This window comes from Meles meles, chromosome X (assembly GCF_922984935.1).
Source record: "Meles meles chromosome X, mMelMel3.1 paternal haplotype, whole genome shotgun sequence".
NCBI classification, from domain to species: domain Eukaryota; kingdom Metazoa; phylum Chordata; class Mammalia; order Carnivora; family Mustelidae; genus Meles; species Meles meles.
In genome coordinates this window covers 95,485,088-95,505,965 of record NC_060087.1, presented here as the reverse complement: position 1 = coordinate 95,505,965, position 20,878 = coordinate 95,485,088, and the positions used below count along the sequence as shown (strand labels likewise).

The window sequence follows — 20,878 nt, the reverse complement described above, 5'->3', positions numbered from 1 at the left end:
AAAAACTTCACTTTAGTTACTTTTTGGATTGGGCATTTAAGGTTCTTCTTCAAATGTAGTTGTTTTCCTAGAAGAGGTATAGCTTTAAGCCACCCAGCCATTTTCATCAGCTTCTATCACAGTGCCTGGTACATAGTCATTAAATCTGCTCATTATCCACCACTTACACTTGAGATTGTACAAGTTTATCAGATTAAATCTGCTTGACTTAAAGGGTTCTGAAAAGATGCAGAAGTGGATAGGTAAGCATGGATAAGGGTGAGAGGTCACAAGGGTATCACTATTCAAGCTCAATCCTCATGGCACAGAGTGCAAGCTATGCACAGATACCACATCCCACTAAAAGCACATTTTTTTAGTTAGATGGAAAGCAAGGCTTTCCTCCCCACAGACAAGGTCCAGAGCTGGGCAGTTATCTGGGCTGGGATTTGCGCTCTGGCTTTCTGCCCAGCCCATTGATTTAGCTCTTTAAATCGCATCATTTAAGGCTACAAATGTCACAGATCCCATTAGACACTCTCCTCTGGCTAGCAGCACAGAAAAGAGAGAACAAAATAAGCCCCCTGAGGCAGCCTGTTAGACCATTCCTAATGTTTCTTACTTGGTGGACTACATTGGGAGTGAGGCTCACTTGCAGAAATGGCATAAAGTGCTGGCTGGTTTTGTTTTGTTCAGTTAAGAAAACACCTCAAGGCCAGTGCATAATGATGGGAAAGCCAACCTCATCTCTTGGCTTATGTTAATGGCAAATCAGTACAATATGCCAAGTATAAAGGTAAAGAGTGACGGGAAGAGACCTTCTCAATAATACATCCTCAAGAGATGCCAGGAACTCTGTCATTACCTATTTGTTCCCAGAATAATGGCAGAATAGGACTAAGAGCATATGAAGAAAGCATTGTTCTCAGCCTGGTAGAAGGCTGAGGCTAGAGCTGTAAGTAAGGGTCAACTGGCACCAGCTGTGGGGAATGGAAGAGCGGAAGGCATTAGGCAAGTCATTGATGTCTACATAAGCCTACATGTAAACAGACAGTGCAGGGAACCCATTTTGCATCATTGTCAATGGTAGTGTCAAGGTGGTCATGGATACATAAAAGAGATTCCCAAGCTCCCAAGGCCACAGCAACTTTCCTCCTCAAGGAATCCACATTAAGATGTTAATAGCTATTAGTCACATGATTTTTTAATTCCTTCCAGGGGTAGTTTTAGAGATGTGGTGCCTTAAAACAAAGGACTGATGCCCTAATAGTACACTCTCAGGCAAACCTCTCGAGGAAATATTTTTCTCTAAGGAGAATACTATGAGGCTTCTCATAGCACAGCTCACTGGAAATGCAACAGACCAGATCAATTTCAAATGCAAGAGATGAAAAGTAAATCTAGACTCTGAATTGACCTTATATAATCCAATTATACTTACTTCAAGTCTAAAATTACCGTGATTTTACTGTCTTCTCTCTTCACTACTATAACCCACACATCTGGCACATAGTGAAAGTTCAATGAATGGTATTGCTTGTCGCCTTCATTATTACTACGATTAGCACAGGAAGCAGTAGTAGTAATAGTGCCACCCTGGCACAGTGCCTGGGACATATTAAGTATTAAAACTCTACTAATTATTTTGTTGCACCAGCTCCTGGCACAGTTCCTGGCATATAATAGGGCACCAGTTTAGTTAGTTCCCTTCCTTCTTATCTTGCACTAGGATACATTTGTCTTCAGTTTATCACACAGCCTTGCCTTACAGAAGTGGACAAGATCTTCCTGCCGCACAGTGCCTAGCACAGCACCACCTGTGACACCATCTGAAAAGACATTTAACCTTTTCTCCCATGGTAACCTCTTAAGTGGCAAATGGGCAGCAAGTATTTAAGATCATTTTTCCGATGGGAAAACTGAGGTTATGAGCTCTTGCATTGGAATTTTAGCTCACCTCTAATCCTTGTATCTTATTGTAGCCTGAAAACACAAGAGCAGCAAGAAACTAATCAAGGAGGAGTAAAATGGAATCAGATGTGTGTTTTGTGAGATAAGTTGGGGGTGGTGCGGAAGACCACAGAGAGGGAAGAGAATGGTCTGGATGACCAACCATAAGGTAGTGGAATGGTTTAGGCATGAGATGATGAACGCATGGACCTATTCTTTCATACCCTTCCAAAGTGACTAGCATAGTGCAAGGCACACTGCAGGCTTCCAGCGTGTTCACATTGATTAACTAAATAAATATAAACTGAATCGGGTTGTTGATTCTCTCTTCAGGAGATCACACTGTCTCTTCTTCCTCTTCCCTGTTTGTTTACAATGTAGAAGAGGAGGCAGGGACGCAGTCTACAATTAGTATTATTAAAGTCATTTGCTGTTCAGTGACAAATGCTTACTCTAAGTGCCACTTCCCTTTAGTCACTGCTGAGTTACTTACAAGTAGCACAGGAAATATCAGTGCTTCTTGATATAGCCAAGCAGTACCCTGCTCTCCTGAGACTTGGATGCAGAAAAAATTTGTCATTTGGGCCTGTTCAGAACAAGAGGTGACACTCACCTTCAAATACCAACTTCCCAGAAGATCACAAGCACATGAATTGCAAATATCACTTGATATAATATATGCTTCTTCCTTTGTCAAAGTGGGGATGTCATTCCCTGGAAAAGTGAGGCAAATTTTTGTGGAAGCTTCATGTCTTCATCTTCTCTTCCATCCAAGAGATGAGACAAGTGGCCCTTTATCATATTTCCATTTCCTTTTGCTGGCAAAACAGTTTGGTAATGAGACACTTAAATCGGTCCAGCCCAACTCAGCCTCCAGAGGATCTTAGAGGTCCCAGGGATGAGAGGGAAAGGAGAACCAATCACCTTATGGATCTGAGCCTCTTCTTCTCCCCTGGGGAGGATAACCATTCCTATCTCACAGGGCTAATACAAGGAGTCAATAAGGATCATGCATGAATTTGATCCGTAAACTATGAGGCAAGAACTCTATACCATTATTCATTCTATACAATTGAAGGCAAAGACTGTCTTTTACTTCTTCATTTCCCAGAGAAAGTTAAACACATTGTAGGAATTCAATAATAGGTTTTACTTTAAAATAAATTCCATTAAAATCTGATTTTAGATGTGGTGCTTACAAAATAGACCATTCACTTCTCAGAACTGAATCAAACAGATTATCAGCTCCATTAGCCTCTGGGTTTCAAATGGTAGAGGAAAAAATCATGAATAGGCAGAGGGGATATTTGACTTTGGCCTATTGCAGCCGAGAGCTGTTCCCCAGTGAGCAGCAGCCAGAAGTAGGGTTTCAGTTAGCATGAAAACCAGATTTCAATCCAGAATCTACACCTGGGACAGCTTCAAATGTAACCCTGAAAATTAGCTCAGGCTCATGGGCCCAGGGCCTAGAAACTGGCCAAAGGTAACTGCAACTTTGAATCATAAATCAGAAGTATTATCATGAGTATCTTCAGGCAGCAGAAGGGAAAGAAGGAATTAATTAGTGCCATGTTTTAGGAGATTTACACTGTGCCAGTTGCTTTGATAATATATTATCTCATCTGACTCTCACAAGAGCTTTATGAGGAAGGAATTAACCTTTAGCACAGGGCCTGGTACACAGTAAGTACTAACTAAGTGATAACTGCTATTGATGCTATTAATATTGATAACCTTAATAATAATAAACCAAAATGCAGTGGGATTGAATAACTTATCCAAGGTCACAAAGCTGGTAAAGCAAGGATTTGAACCCAGTTCTTTCCCACCCAAAATCCTGGGCTTTTTCTGCTATACCCCTTTGCAAGTAGAGAAAGATGGTGGTATGAAGACAGTTGATAAACCCCCATAAACTGGACACTTGAGAATTTCAGGTACCTAAGACTGTCTTTGGTTTCTCTCTCTCCCACTCAGGTTGCTAAATGCTATGAACCATGGCCCAACTGTACTACAAAAAAGTCAACTATTCACCATACAGAGATCGTATCCCCCTGCAAATTGTGAGGGCTGAAACCGAGCTCTCTGCAGAAGAGAAGGCTTTCCTCAATGCTGTGGAGAAGGGGGACTATGCCACCGTGAAGCAGGCCCTACAGGAGGCTGAGATTTACTACAATGTCAATATCAACTGCATGGATCCTCTGGGCCGGAGTGCTCTGCTTATTGCCATTGAGAATGAGAACTTGGAGATTATGGAGCTACTACTGAACCACAGCGTATATGTAGGTGATGCATTGCTCTACGCCATCCGTAAGGAAGTGGTGGGCGCTGTGGAACTTCTGCTCAGCTACCGGCGGCCAAGTGGAGAGAAGCAGGTAAGAGAAAATCCTAGGGGCTGGGGAAACAGCTAGGAACAATAAGGCCCCAGGATCAGAAGCCAGAAAACTAGGGAAGGTTAGATAGGTTGGAGTTAAGAAACCCTATCTTGGGGTGCCTGGATGGCTCAGTGGATTGGGCCGCTGCCTTCGGCTCAGGTCATGATCTCAGGGTCCTGGGATCGAGCCCCGCATCCCCGCATCGGGCTCTCTGCTCCACAGGGAGCCTGCTTCCTCCTCTCTCTCTGCCTGCCTCTCTGCCTACTTGTGATCTCTCTCTCTCTCTCTGTCAAATAAATAAATAAAATTTAAAAAAAAAAGAAAGAAACCCTATCTTGACAACCCTTTGCTCTCAGAAATAGCATCAATGATCTCAGGTGGTATCCTAGAGCTACCCTGTTTTTTCTACCTAGAGCTACCACAGTTTTCCTCATTTGCCTTTTCCTTGTGAGCATTCGCCCATCTACATTCAATACTTAGCAGCCAAGGGTGCCTGGGTGGCTTAGTCAGTTAAGCCTTTGCCTTCAGCTCAGGTCATGATCCCAGGGTCCTGGGATCAAGCCCCACATTGGGCTCCCTGCTTAGTAGGGAGCCTGCTTCTCCCTCTCTCTCTCTGTCGCTCTCCCCACTCATTTCTTCTCTCTCTCTCAAATAAATAAAATCTTTTAAAAATACTTAGCAACCCAAAAGTGTACATTCCAATTCCAGAATATTCAAGGTCCTTCGACCCTTCCTACCTTCTGCTCTCTAGTTTCATTTTCTTCCTCTATTCAAAGGTTACATTTTAGAAAGGAAGAGACCAAACATAGATGTGGGATTTGTCCTCACTAGCCTCTCTCCTGGAGAATGGCAAAAGGCTTTAAATGTGAATGCCTCAGTATAGATGCAGACACATACAGAGGATCATGTATTTTCCCAGTACCTGTGATGCAACTGCATTCCACTCCTAAGTGTTTAGAGTTTTGCCTCTGTGACTCTCCTACAATGCAAGGAACTTAAGCTTAATATTCTGGAATCATCTTTGAGTCCTTCTTTTTCCTGACCTTTATGTCCAATCCCCAAGCCCTATGGTTTCTTCCTCCCCAATCTCTTTCATACTTTCTTTCCTCCTACCACTCTGCCTGTGCTCCCCATCATCTCTCTCCTAAATAGGTGATTCTCAAAGTGTGTTTCCCAGACCAGTATCATTAGTTAGCATCACCAGTGCAACCTGTTAGAAATGCAAACTCTCAGGCCCCACCACAGACTGATGGAATCAAAAACTCTGGGGCTGAGGTCCAGTACACTGTGCTTTGACTAGCCCCTCCAGGGGGCTGTGATGCACACTCAGGTTTAAGAACCACTATCCTAGACTAACATGGAAATCTAACTGGATTCCCTGCCTATAGAACACTTCCTTTATCACAAGCCATCCTGGAAAACAATGCTAACTTATTCTCCCCAGCACAACAATCCTGTCATTGCTGTCAATGCTTTCAGTAATTACAAGGTCTCATTACAAGAGAAACCAACACATGAATTCTAACACTCTGTACCCTTCAGCAATGGTCTTTTCCAGTCCTGTCCCCACAGGTTTCTCCTAAACCCCCTAAGTCAGACAGGTTTCTTTGCTGCCTTTCTTTGGAGCATAGTATGGACAAAGAAAATACAGAGTCATCAACTCTGGGATACCATAATACACTAAAGAGCAAAAATAGTACAAATAAAACTCCAAATTGCAAAGTACTCAGATAAGGAAAACACTTGACATCAAACCTTATGAGATACAACCAAAGCTTCTTTTAAGGGACTTCATAGCTTTACTACTTGCCTGCCCAGTTAAACTAAAAGGAACAGAAGTAAGCTAAGTGATAACTCATAGACTAAGCATTGGAATGGAGAGAGCAGGAAGACAGACAGTCGATTAAAAGTTCTTTGAGTAAAGGTCCTGAATGTCCCATTCTCCATCAGCACTTAATACAGTGCAGTTGCATCCCCACACTAGGAAAGGGCCTGTAATATCACAGGGACTCAATAAATACTTATTTTAAGAACAAGTAGTTCATAACAGTTCGTTTGCAGTCAGCACTGTGCTGAGAATGTCATGCCACTGAGCTCATTTAATCCCCTCAGCAACTCTCTTAAGTAGACACTACTATGACTGCCCCTCTGAAAAATCGAGTAACAGTCGAATCAGTTGTCCAAGATCACAGTGTCAGAGCCAGGATTTGAACCCAGGCAACTGAACTCCTAAACCCACCCAATTAAACACTTGATTATACTGTTGCAAAGCAATCTAAGTCTTGGAATTTCCAACACAGGAGTTCTGAGACTAGGGTTGATCAGTGAAGGATAGAGAGCTCTCTGGAAAGGACAGGCCAGAATTTGGATGAATAGCAAAACAGAGAGGTATAAACATGTTCCCTACTCAGTCTGTGTCACAATTCCCATCAAAACTGATTTGTTCTGTGCCCTATTTTCCCATAGTCCTGCTAAGGTCCTGGGTGATTTACTGTGTTCCTCTGAACTAAGACTTACCCAGATACCCTGCTCTATGATGACCTTGCTCACCTCTGAGATTGTGTAGCCATTAGCTCTAACCTTCCATTGACACCAATTACATGCTACTATGTATTATTGGCCAGCAGTTGACATCAATTGCATGCTACTATGTATTACAGGCCAGCCTTGCATAAATGTCTTATCTCTGTAACTAGATTGTTTCTTTTTCTTTAAAAAAAAAAGATTTTATTTATTTGTCAGAGAGAGAGAGAGAGAGAGAGCACAAGCAGGGGAAGGGGCAGAGGGAAAGGGAGAAGCACTCTCCCTGCTGAGCAAGAAGCCTGATGTGGGACTCCATCTCAGGACCCTAGGATCATGCCCTGACCCAAAGGCAGATGCTTAATCAACTGAGCTACCCAGGTACCCTAGATTGTTTCTTAAATTTCAGACATAGTCTAATGCCTAACCATTCCCATGTTTCCCCCAATAGTACCTAACCCAGTTCCTAGTATATAATGGGTGATCTATAAATATTTGTTGATGGATAAGAAGGAATTACATTATCCCTCAGAAAAGTATATGGCTAGCTGATTGAACAAGACATCCTGGACTTTCATATTCAATCCCATTTATCCTCATAACTGTGGTGAAAGATAGGAGAGCACAGGGGAGTTTCCAAAGAGGAGACTAGCAATACCAACCCTATCTGAGTTTTGAAAGTAGGCTATGTCCTTATTTGATGGCCCCCTTGTCCCCAATCTTTCCCATCCTCTGGCAAACTCTGAAGAAGAAAGGCACCAGTAAACTTACTCTAAAGTACAATCTAAGGCATGACCTCCCTCAAGAAAAGCAGCGCTTAACTCACAGGAATGAACCACTAATGGTGAAATGTCAGGCATATGGAACAGGGGTGAAGCTGTTTGGGACAGGCTGTCTATTCCCAAGATCCTTTCAGACATGCTGTCAATGTAAGACCTCCTTTGTCCATACTCCAGTATCACACCATATGTACAAATGCACAAAGCCATCAGACCATCCCCAAGTCTTTTCTGAAAGCTTTCTCTTCCCACTCTCCTCTCTCCCCCAACCCCCACCACCAGCTTCTGCTAAATTTTATTTTCTCCCATTGCTCTGACAATCGCTACAATAAGTCATATGTCAGTAACTATAACAACAGGCTGCCACAGTGCTGGAGTTCTGCCTTTCTGGGAGATAGAAACAGGATTTGTTTACCCGGAAGCAATCAGGAATGTGAGCAAACGTAGGCCTCCTGAACATCCATGGGTCCAGCTGGGTAGGCTACTCTCAGAAAGGCACACCTCCCACACACAGATTCCAAACACCTGGCTTTTTCCTGGGTCCTCCTCCATCTCTCCAAGGGATGGGCACAGCTGACCTCCATCTGTATTGGGTGGATAAATGAGTGTCCTTTTTGGCTTTATTGGGCAAAGAGTTTGGTCTCGGGCTGGCACTAAGAAACCTCTGCTCAGGGGCGCCTGGGTGCCTCAGCGGGTTAAAGCCTCTGCCTTCAGCTCAGGTCATGATCCCAGGGTCCTGGGATCAAGCCCCACATTGGGCTCTCTGCTTAGCTGGGAGCCTGCTTCCTCCTCTCTCTCTCTCTCTGCCTGCCTTTCTGCCTACTTGTGGTCTCTATCTGTCAAATAAACAAATCTTTAAAAAAAAAAAAGAAAAGAAACCTCTGCTCAGCCCACCGTGCTCTTCCCTGTCTTCTAGCCTATCAAATGTCCTCTCAGACAAAGATCAGATGCCAGGCATAAGTGGCTGACACTGGCTTTGAGGATCAACACTCACTTGGAAATCTGCATTTTTAATAGGAATCAAAACTCAAAGTAAAAATGGTGGTGCTTTTTCAGAATTTCCTGCACCAGACAAGTATATGACTCGTGTGTGTGTGTGTGTTTGGTGTTAGTCTTTTGTCTTCTTGTGTGTGTGTTGTTCTGAAGTCTTGCTGCTCTGGAAATCTGACCTCCTTGGCAGCATCCACTCCCTGACCACTACAGCCTATTTCCTCAGTGGCAGATTTTGTGATTCCTTGGGATAAACATTCTTAAATAACTCACAGAATTCAAAAGCTTTGTACCACAGAACATTTAACACTCCCCTATTTCTTGTGTATAAAGCCTTCTCCCTTTGGCCCACTGAGTCCAGGAACCACTAGAGAAACCTAAACAGCCAGAGGAGCCAAAGCAATACAATCCAGAGCAGTCTTATACTTGTGTCTGGTCAAAACCAGCTCAAAGATTAATCATTGTGCATACAGAGAATTTGTCAAAATACAGATGCCTGACCCCTACAAAATCAGAATCTTGGGGTTTGAGCCTGGGACCAACATTTTAATAAGCCTACCCTCGTCCATTTCCAGGTAAGAGGCCTATGACCCTCTCTGTATTTGTTTCCTAGGACTGATATAATAAATTTCCACAAATTGGGAGCCTTAAAATAGAAGAAATGCATTCTCTCCTCGTTCAGGAGGTCAGAAGTCTGAAACAAAGGTACGGACAGGGCTGGCTCCTTCTGGAGGCCGTAGGAGAGAATCTGTTCCATGCCTTGGCTTATAACTGCATCAATATCTGCCTCCATCATCACACACAGTTCTCCTCTGTGTCTTTTCCCTGTGTCTTTCGGTCTTGATCTCCCTCTCCTTTCTCTTATAAAATACCAGCCATTGATTTAGGGCCCACCCTAATGCAGGATGACCTCGTTTTAACGGGACATCTGCAGACCCTTTGTCTAAATAAGGTCACATTCACAGGTACTGTGGGTTAAGACTTGACAGTATCTTTTGACGGGATACCTTTCAATCCACTATACTCTCTATGAGGAATACAAGTCGGGTAAATGGTTTACAAACATTTTCAGAAACAAAGCCTTTAATTAAAGGAAATCCTGCCCAGATGTAAAACAGACAAACAGACCCACGCAGAGCTGGCCTGGTTTATGAGCATATCAGGGCTCAAAGCCCTACTTGTTCACACACACACACAGTCCTATACCTCCTTGGCCCCTAAGGAGCAAGCATAGCTGGAAAACCACTCATCTCAAAGACAGAATGAGAGACTCGAATTCAGAGTTTGCGGTGCTAACCAACTTGCAGCTAACAGGATGACCTTGGGCAAGGTACAAGATCTTTTACACATGTCCAGTTACAGAATCACCCTATGGCTTAGTTTCCTCATATATAAAGCAAAGCTGATGATACCAGTCCCTACCTAATCTGGGGTAGGAAGAAAGAAAGAAGAAAAAGATACATTAAAGTCTTTTGAAAAAAAAAATGTAAATGCTAGACAGAGGTCAAGGACTGTTATTCTTGGCTTCATTCCATCGATTTGACTTAGCCTGTCATATTGTGTGGAGAGACCAGCTGGCAAGTGGCACACATCACAACAAAGCACTAGTACAACGAGAGAGAGAGAGGCTGGTGAGCAAGCTGGCCCAGTTCACAGATTACCTCCTTCTGCCTGGCGTTGATGACAATGGTCTTCCTTCTGCTGTTAAGCAAGCTGTATAACCTTGAAGTCATCCCTTCTTGTTCACTGCTGTCTTTAAGCATTGAAGCAACAGGGAGGTAGAGCTGCTGGCCTCTCCATCAACAGCTCACCCAAAGAATTTTCTTTCTTGGTCATTTGCGTCAATGCAGGCAGGTGGAAAGAGACTAAGCCAACCTTCTCCCCAAGGCCCACCCCTCTGGGCTCTGCCATAATTACTCATTTGTCTGTGGCAGATGGCTCCAAATTAAAACTGGTCTCACAGATGAGCTAGTGAGATTAAGTTTCAACAACACTGATAAGTGTCTGTGTTAAGATCGTAGAAAATCAGCAAGAAGACTTTCCATTTACTCCCTTCTATCTGACTAACGGTCTCAGGGAGAGATTGCACAGTATGGAGGGGAACACTGAGGGCCTGGGCAAAGGTGACTAGAGCCCAGAGAGGGGAACTAAGGAGCCTAACCTCTAAGTCTCAAACACTCAATAAGAGAGCAGAAAGTAAAGGGAAGAATGGCAGAAGTCACCCTGCTATTCATAGACAACCTAAAGTGGTAGAAAGAAAGTAAGCTTTGCAGCCAGTCACTTACTAGATGCATTTCTTTGGACATATCAGTTAAACTCTCCAAACCTTAGTTTCTTCATCTGTAAATGGGAATGACAGTGGAGTCTACTTCATAGAGGTAAAGTGAGATTAAATGGAATAATGCACGTATATTACTTAGAACAGTGCCTGACACATAGCCAATACTTGGAACGGGTAGTTAGTACTATTCCTGCTCCTATAAGTTTGAAACCCTGCTGATATCACCTTCTGGTGATAATCTTATGTAACCATTTTTTTTCAAAAATGTGGTAAGAACCCACTCACAAGAGTTCGGACTGAGTGACCTTGACAAAGTTATTTACAGTGATTGAGCATCAGTTTCCTTATCTATATACTATCGGCGTTGGTGGTATAGTGGTGAGCATAGCTGCCTTCCTTATCTATATACTGGGGATAATGATACTGTCTATGTCACAGATTGCTGCAAGATTTAAATGAGAATTATTTTTTAACATTTGGCACAATTTGTGGTACATAAGATTCAATATGTGATACTTATATTCTTAGCATTAATATAAACTAGTCTTATTATGAACTCTGTTACCTGAATTGCCCAATCTAACAGAAAATATTTAATCTTTGTCATAATCTGAGGAACAGCTTTAATTCTCTGATTTTCATTCTAAAATCAAAGTTCTAGACCCAAAAAATGGGTTGTGCCAATCAACTCAAGATAATAAATCAACCACTTCTTGGGAGGAGAAGGTCATAATGAGTGCATCATATCATAGCAGACAAATTGCTGTAGAGTCCAACTTCTTTCTTTCAACCCACTTCAGTCTTTTCTGCCACAACCTCCAGTCAGATGCCCAGTAACAACCAGCTAGATGATGGTGACCGTTCACCAAAGTCTCAACTAAGGAGTGGCTCAACCAGTGACCATAAACTAATTCCCCTTTACTCCAACTAGGATCAGAGAAGACAAGAGGGAGGGTAGATAGATGAGCATGGGAACCGAACAATTGCCATTTATAAGACTCAGGATGCACCCGGCCCAGTGCCCTGAGTCTCGGTGAGGTATTATTCATTCATTTCCCTCTGACCAGAATGCCATCCTCTTCTTTCTTCCTTTCCAGCTCAAAGCCTATTTTCTAAAAGATTCTCCCCCTTGAAACCTCTGTGTCTACTTGTGTCTGGAGTGTTTTCCTATATTGTCCACATCACACATTTTGGATGATGTAGCATACATTTGCTTGCACTGTTCTATTTCTGTCCCATGGTTTTTGTTGGAATATGGAAAGGAACAGGGTTGTGTTTGGTGCACTGAGGTAGGACAGCTGGGAAGGGAGATAGAAGGAGACCTCTGGATTTTGGACCAATATTTCACACTTGAATTTGCAACAAGAGCTATAAGCTGGAAAAACAAATAGTGATGAAGAACCTAGGGTAAAAAGTAGACAGAAATGGCTGCCTTTTAGATAATCAGTGTGAGACACAGGAGGAGTGGCTAATATCACATGCAGATGAGTTATACCTGCCCTGGGACAGAGGAGAATAGAAAACTTCCTAGCTGGACATGTGTATGTCGGTTAGGGCTATGCTCAACCATGAGCACGAAGCTCTAGAAAGGAAGCTTGAGTTGATGGTAGCTCTGGGGAGGGATGGAGAGTTCATGGCTAAAAACTCACGTGTGTTTTTATTTGGTGATTGCCTTTTTATATTACTTCATAGTTTCTTCTTTGTGAGGTATAATGCAGCCAGCTATCTTGGTTTTCTTGAAACAAAGTTTAATGATGTGTTTTTTGTTTTTTGTTTTTCAGAGAGGTGAATATCTTAAATCTTTTGTGGCTCTTGGAACACAAAAGGCCATGCTCACTAAGAGGGGAGGGGGCTGGAGGGACAGCATGTGCATGTTTGTTCTCCACACAATACCATACATTTCTTGAGGGCACTCACTGTATCTTTCAATTTTATGGTGAGGCATATAATTAGCAGTCAAAAATACTTAGACAACTGAATAGAACTGAAGAGAATTAATCATTTGCTGAAACTCTATCATCAATGAGTTGTTCCAGAGAGATACTACTTGGAGCTGCTTTGCTTATTTTCAGCTTTGTTGTAATCGTTAGTGCTTCTGATGGTCCCTCCGAGGCAGAGTGGAATAATAGAGTAGCTTGGGAGACCGGAAGATTTGTGTCAGTTCAGACTGAGCTGAGTGACCTTGGACATGTTACTTCAGGCCAAATAATCTCTAAATTCTCTACAGTTGTGCTTTGAGAGTACAGTAGGCCTTGTCCACTGAAAGTCAGCACAAACACCCAAGAGGAAGTAACTCAATGTATCAGTTTGTCTGCTATGATATGATGCACTTATTATGACCTTCTCCTCCCAAGAAGTGGTTGATTTATTATCTTGAGTTGATTGGCACAACCCATTTTTTGGGTCTAGAACTTTGATTTTAGAATGAAAATCAGAATTAAAGCTGTTCCTCAGATTATGACAAAGATTAAATATTTTCTGTTAGATTGGGCAATTCAGGTAACAGAGTTCATAATAACACAGGGGACTGATTGAACAGCACTATCCCTCAGCAAGTCTTTGTGAGGAGCTGGCCATGTTGATCTTTAACTCCTTCCCCTTTCATCTACCTACTTCCCCAAATGACATTCTCTTCTGCCTTTCTTCCAATCCCTTCCCATATACACAGTTTCAATGTTGGTGTCCCACTTTACTCTCATTGGTTTGCAACTCTCTTGGCTTCCATGATATCATGCCTACCTGGAGCCTCATCTCCCTCTGACCACTGCCTTTTAGTCTTTTCTTCAGAGTCCTTATCTTTTTTCCCCTTCAATACTGGTGCTACACGGAGCTCTATCATTTCTCCATTTTTGTCTCAGTATCTATCATGAGATCCATAATTTCTTTTCCAAATTTCAGCTATATATACACACCTAGATGTACCCTAGACCCTTACAATTTACTATGTCTGATAATAAAAATAGTAAACACTAATTTGCACTTACTATGTGCCAGGCATCGTTCTAAGTACACAATATACATTAACTTGTTTGAGCCTCACAACCATCCTATGATGAAGGATAATACTCATTCTTACAAATGGAGGCATTAGGCACAAAGAGGTTAAATAACTTTCCCAAGATTATACAGCTGGTCAGTAGACTAACTGGGATTTAAACCTAGGCAGTCTGGCTGCAGAATCTGTGTTCTTGCCTGTACTAACCTTGGTTTGCCCTCCATGTCCTCCTCTTCATCCAGTGTACCCTCTCCCAGGTGATGGCATCCTCATCCCTCCAGGTATCCTTCCAGTATTCTAGATCTGAAACCTTGCAGTGGTCTTCACCTTCACCCTCTCCTTCAGCCACCCACACCGAGTTGGTTACCAAGTCCCTTTAAATAACTTAACTGAGGCGAGGAGGCAAAGATATAATCAATTAGTCAAAATATATAAGTGCTGTTAGAGATAAGAAAGGACTATATTTTGGGGAGCACATGTATCTGATTATGTCACTCAAATGGTCAGGGTTGCTTCTTATTTCCTGTAGAATAAAGTTCAAAATACATGTGCATTGTTGATAGTTTGAAGAAAGAGGCCTGGCAATTCATGTGGAATTGTCACTGATAAATCCAGCCCTAAGCTTAGATGGATAGTGCGTTCCGTTGGACAAGACAGTATAAGGGAAGTGGTTTCTTCTTCTGTCTTCTCCAGAGTCAGGACAGCTACCTTAGTGAGGGGCATCCTGGATTCAGGGACCTCATGGTAAATGGACACTTAATCTCGTAGCTATTCTCTATTCTAAAAAGTATGTCAGAGGCGCCTGGGTGGCTCAGTGGGTTAAAGCCTCTGCCTTCGGCTCAGGTCATGATCTCAGGGTCCTGGGATCGAGCCCCACATTGGGCTCTCTGCTTGGCGGCGAGCCTGCTTCCTCCTCTCTCTCTGCCTGCCTCTCTGCCTACTTGTTATCCCTGCCTGTCAAATAAATAAATAAAATCTTTAAAAAAAATAAAAAGTATGTCAGCTCTCTGAAGTCCTCCACAGAAGGAAGGTAATCAGCATATTATTACTAAGATCTTGAATGAGGGAGTTTCCTATTTCACCGTACTATCAGTGGATTGTTATTGCTGGTCCATTAGTTAAAAAAAAAAAAAAGGCTGTGAGCCAGATAAGGAAAAGGCACTGAAAGAACTTTCCAAAGAAATACAAATCAGAGAAGGAAGAGGAACACGGTCACAACTGCAAATCTCCTGCGTGTCTACCACCTTTACCTCCTCATCTGGAAAAGGGAGATGATGACCTACAGCAAACACTTCTGAAACTGGAGAGTGGAATTTATAAATCTCCCTCTGCACTTCAAGGACAGCCTGGAATGATTTGATGTTTGTGGCCACCATCAGCTCCATTATTCATATGAGAATTGCAGATAGAACTTTTGAGCTACAAATGACCTCTAGAGATCCTCCAATCCATCCCCTCCTCAAATAGTCAGGTAGATCTTCCCACCTATCAATGGACCTGCATAAGGAAGGCTTCAATCCCTACTGAGACAGCCAGAATTTAGAGAAGTTTGGGCTTTGTCTACCCAACCAAAATGAAGATGTCTCATATTTACTCAAGCAGTTTTCCCTCTTTCCCCCCTCCATTATTTCTTAACCCTCAAACTGAGGTTATTCAAGTATCAGGGACCCAGATTGCCACGGCTCTTCTCCACAGCCATGTTTATTTTGGAGTTTTTGTATTAAAAATAATACATGTTATTACTCTCAGAACCCACTCCCTGGAAGTCATCATTATGAACAATATAGGTGTGTCCTCCTATGTATTTTGTATGCATATTCAAACAGAAACATATACACACAAATATACACACAGACTTCTTTTCACAAATGTTCAGCAACTTGTTTCTTTTTCCTTAACAATACATTGGGGACATCTTTCCCTAGGAAGATATTTATCTTTACCATATTCTTTTTAATAACAATATTGCATTATATCATACAGATTGCCATATTTATTTAACCAGTCCTCTATTAATGAACATCTAAATTATTTCAAGAATATCTAGGCTGTTGAATTTTGCTTTCCTAAACAATGCTATGATGAATATCAGTGGGTTTGAGTGTATGTGTGTGTCTTTGAACAGTTGTGTGATTATATCTGTAAGGCAAATTCTTAGTAATGAGATTATGGAATCACAGGGTATGTTCATTATTTAATTGCAATAGCTATTGCCAAATTGTTCTCCTACCAACAGTGTGTGAGAATGCTTGTTTCTCACACCCTTGGAATCAAGATTGCAAAAAAGTTAATGATTTGGGGAAATTTTTGTCAACCCGATAGTTAAATATGCTATCTCATTATTGTTTTACAGTTAAATTTTTAATTTCATATCATTTAATATTGCATTGTAAGCAATGTGTTTTATTCTTCTGTGAATCAGCTGTTTATTTTTTAACCCATCTTCCTACTAGTCTTCATCTTTTCTTACTGATTTGTCTAAACTCTTTGTATATTAAAGTAACTAACACTTTATTCATTCTTGAAAATGTTTCACTCTGATTTATTAGAGAATCGTTATTTATTCAGAGTTTTATAGCAAGTCTAGAGCAAAGAGCAAAGCTAAATGTATTCTAGATCTTTGAACCTTTTTTGCATAAAAGTGTACAATTGTTTTAAGTGATGCTTAAAATGTCTTAGTGTCTCTCTGGGATAAGAAACCCAGGGTGAAAGACTATTGATGTTTAATCACTCTTTTATTTTTAAGTTGCCAGTTTAGGGCTTACGTACCTTTGTCCAAAGGAAAGAAAAGCTATATGGTTGTTAAGGCTAGAGTTTACCAAGTTGAAGGCATAGAAAAGGACAAGACAGGCCTATGCATCAAGTGCATGGGCAGTAGAAATGGCACAGAAACAGGAAAAAGGGTGGGACTTTAGCCGAGGAATGAGTTCTAACACCCAAGCAATGACAAAAATCCATTTAATACATTCTTTGCCCTGGCTTCATTGGCAGCAGAATTGCTACTCCAGGGGAAAAAAAAAGGAAAGTATCAAATATTACAGGAAAACATTTTCCTGAATTTCCTCAATAGGAAGGAAACGTATGAGAGAGGAAATACATGACAAGGCTATACTGTTTCTGGTCTAAACTCTCCAAATTGTCTACAAGGATCAGATAAATAGGATAGATTCCAAATTCTTACTTTACTTGATGACATACTGATATAATCATCTAGATTAAGAATGTGTTTGGGACACTGACAGAGTAGACGAAGACTTGTATCAAAAATAGAATAATCGGACAACCCTGATACGCCAGAGAGATTCTTGATAATGTAGAAGCTTTTAGTGTCTTCTTGTCTTGCAGTCAATAAAATGTCATTTAACCCTGGAATAGAACAACCTTAACAAGCTCAGAAGAGGAAAAGCCCTCTCTAGACTGATGGTACCAACAACCTCCACTGTCTGTTACTCAGCGTATTTTTTCTCTACTTTGATTTGAGATGAGCTAGGAACTTAGGGAATTCACAAAAGGGATAAACAAAAAATTTATTGTGTTTGAACTATGTGAACTGCAATTATGGACTTATGATATCTGAAAGGGGCACAAAGAATAGAGGAAATCATGAGATTTCCATTACAAGAACCTTTATAAGCCTTGAATCATTCCAGACCATCCTAGATCTGACCATATCTCACCACCCCCTACCACCTTACCATAGTCCAAGCCACCATTACCTCTTAACTGGATGATTATCAAGGCCTCTAACTAATCTCCCTGCTTGCCCTCTCACTCCCCACATAATCTAGTCTTTTCCCATCTACAGTCAGTCACACTTTCAAGACATAAATCAGACCTTTTCACCCTGGTCAAAGCCCTCCCAAACCCTTTCCAATGCCTTCAAGGCCCTGCATGATCTGGCCCTCTGCTCTTTGCTCTCATCTCCTATCACTCTCCCTCACTTGATCTGCTCTAGCCATAGTCACCTCTTAAAAGAATGGTCTAGCCTCAGTGCCTTTGCCTGAAATGTTCCTCATCCAAGTAGCTGCATGGCTGACTTCCTTCTTTTGTTTAGATATTTACTTCAGTGCTACCTAATTAGGCAGGTCTTTGTTGATGTCCCTATATAGAAATAACAACATTATCCATTTCCCCCAGCTCCCACCCTGGCAACTACCAATCTATTCCCTGTATTGATGAGTTTGGTTGTTTGCTTTTTAAGATTCCATGTATAAGTGAGGTTATACAGTACTTGTCTTTCTCTGGTTTATTTCACTTGGCATAATAGCCTCACATCCATTCCTATCATCACACATAAGTAGTTATTTGAATGAGTGAAAGAAAGAGAATGTCAGACCTAGAAAGATTGTCTAGTCCACCTCCTCCCATCTTATCGATGGGGATAGTGAGACTCACAGAGAGGAAGTGATTTCTCCAGGCTCAAAGGACTGACTCATATAGAAGAGCCAAGATGCATAATTTCTGACTTTCCACTGAGTGTTGCTCCCAGTACATTAAGTTAAGTACTGTCTTGAGATCTACCCAGAGTAAATTCTATGACATTCCATAGCCACCCATTCTGGAGTCTGTCTTCCTTGCCTCTAACCTAAATCCTTCATCTTACAGGCTTAACAATTTTCTCTACTTCAGCTCTTGGTGAAGAGGAAAGACATTCTAAAGATATACAAACCGTCTTTTAATCAAATATTTCTTATTTCAGGAAGCTGATATTTGCTACAAACAAAATCCAAGACAAAATTTCTGATGTCCATGGTGCCCCAAAAGACTTATATCAACTCCATGATCCAAGTCTCTCTTGTTACATGACAGGTATCTAGAGATCCAAGGAAATAAGGCCACGTAAATGTCAAAGTGACCATATCTTTGACTCGAGGTTAGTGCAGTTAGTGCAGGAGAGCATTAAAATATCTTCTCTAAAACTAAAACATATTTGTATCTAAAAACCAAACCTAACAACCCTAATATTGCATCTGAAACATTCATCAGTGATATAGATGTGGTCAAATTTCACAACTTTTGCCAACCAAGCAGCCTTCCCTTCAACTACTAAGGGGCCATAACACAGTAGTCAGCCCTGGCTCGTCTTGGATGCAGTTATTTTTCTGCCTTCCTGTTGAGAGCTTGATTTCTTTCTTCCAATGTTAGAGTCTCCAACATTTTAATCAGAGATTGACATGATTTCTAAATTGGATGATCCCATTTGTAAACCAGAAGCAGGAAACAGTAGGCTCCTATATCCTGTGGTCAGTGCTAAGTTTTTCTGGGTAATAGTTTGTCTGATCAAAATGGGAACTGTTCTCTGGATCCTAGAACTGACTTGAGAGAAAATGCTATAGATCTCCTTTGGGGAAAGTGACTCAAAGGAGCTAGGTTGTTTTTACCTGGAAATCATTCTTTGGCCATTCCCACTATTTTTTCATTCGAACTATCTGAGAGGAATCCTGAATTCATAATTTCAACCAAATGATTCAACTAGTAATGTCAATTCCATCCCCCTTGATCTTCAGGATTGGAGAACACAACCCAGTAGCCAGACAGAACAGCATGGCCTGATAAGAACACTAGGCAGACACTCTCAGTCTGGAACTCTTTTTTTGTAACCAGGCTAAAATATTTCCTAAAATACCCTCGAACCCAGCATCCATAAATTTATCAGATGAGCAAGAAACCACCTTGTACCTTTAGGGAATGAACTAAATATAAGATAGAAAATCATGTTTGTTTGTTTGTTTTTGTTTTTTGTTTTTTAAGCAGGGTAGACTACACCAAATGGCTTTATTCCCAAAAATCAGTATCACAAAGCACTTAAGAGTTAACATTGCCAATGTTGTGTATAATACTTGCCAATGGTGTGTATAATACTGATGAAGCCACAGTACCACATCCATTGTAGATGCAGCCCATCATCATCTCCTCCTCCTCCTCTCTTTACTCTTCCTTTTCTTCCTTTTGGGTTACTCTGAGAGTCTAGCTTCTCACTTTCCCAGCACAGGCCAGGGTACCTGGACTTCCCCTCCAAGCATATGGTCAGCTAGCTTTGGAGGACATGGCCAGGACCTCCACCTGACACTGACCAAGAGTAGCCTCAACCCCCAGAGGTGTGTCTGCCAGAAATACCACTTGATCTTCCAGAGTGATGCCCTTCAGTGAGGTTCCATGAGCCTTGATCCAGGCAACTGTCTCCTGGCCAGTCACCTTGAAGATGTGTAGCTCCTGAGCATGGACAAAGAACTACATGTTGTCTACTGAACCAACCACAGCCATAACTGCCCCTACCATGAAGCTAAAGTCAAGAAATAGGAAGGAGTACATCCTCACCGTCTGCTGCATGCCATGTCACTACTCAAGAAAGCATTCTTTTTTTTTTAAAGATTTTATTTATTGGGGCACCTGGGTGGCTCAGTGGGTTCAGCCTCTGCCTTCGGCTCGGGTCATGATCCCAGGGTCCTGGGATGGAGTCCTGCATCGGGCTCTCTGCTCAGCAGGGAGCCTGCTTCCTCCTCTCTCTCTGCCTGCCTCTCTGTCTACTTGTGATCTCTCTCTGTCAAATAAATAAATAAAATCTTAAAAAAAAAAGATCACAAGTAGGCAGAGAGGCAGGCAGAGAGAGAGAGAGAGAGAGAGGAGGAAGCAGGCTCCCTGCAGAGCAGAGAGCCCGATGCAGGACTCCATCCCAGGACCCTGGGATCATGACCTGAGCCGAAGGCAGAGGCTTAACCCACTGAGCCACCCAGGCGTCCCTCAAGAAAGCATTCTTAATAAAAGGTTCCATGCTAGTAACCCAGAGTGAAAGATGTCAGTGAAGCCATAAAGCGTGTCTGGTTACATGTGTCCTTCAGAGAGAAGGAAATGTTTTGCAAATGACTGAAAGGTTATCCTTACATTCGAAATATCTTTTGTCTTTCCATGCTTCAGATTTGGGGCATGTTTGACTTCAGGGACAAGGCAGCTGATGTCTTCCTAATTTGGCAGCAATCAGCACCTAGCTTACCTTTCTCTAGGAAGACAGCAA

General features: G+C 41.8%; 1 protein-coding gene across 1 annotated transcript in view; it reads left to right on the top strand.

The window, feature by feature from the left end:
• The window catches only part of TRPC5 (transient receptor potential cation channel subfamily C member 5), a 142,741-nt gene that overhangs the window by 4,416 nt on the left and 117,447 nt on the right, over positions 1 to 20,878 (top strand). The window contains exon 2 of the mRNA XM_045994589.1: positions 3,904 to 4,301. Coding sequence (XP_045850545.1) covers positions 3,924 to 4,301 — 378 coding nt within the window. The 5' untranslated portion in view covers positions 3,904 to 3,923. The remainder of the gene's footprint in view (positions 1 to 3,903; positions 4,302 to 20,878) is intronic.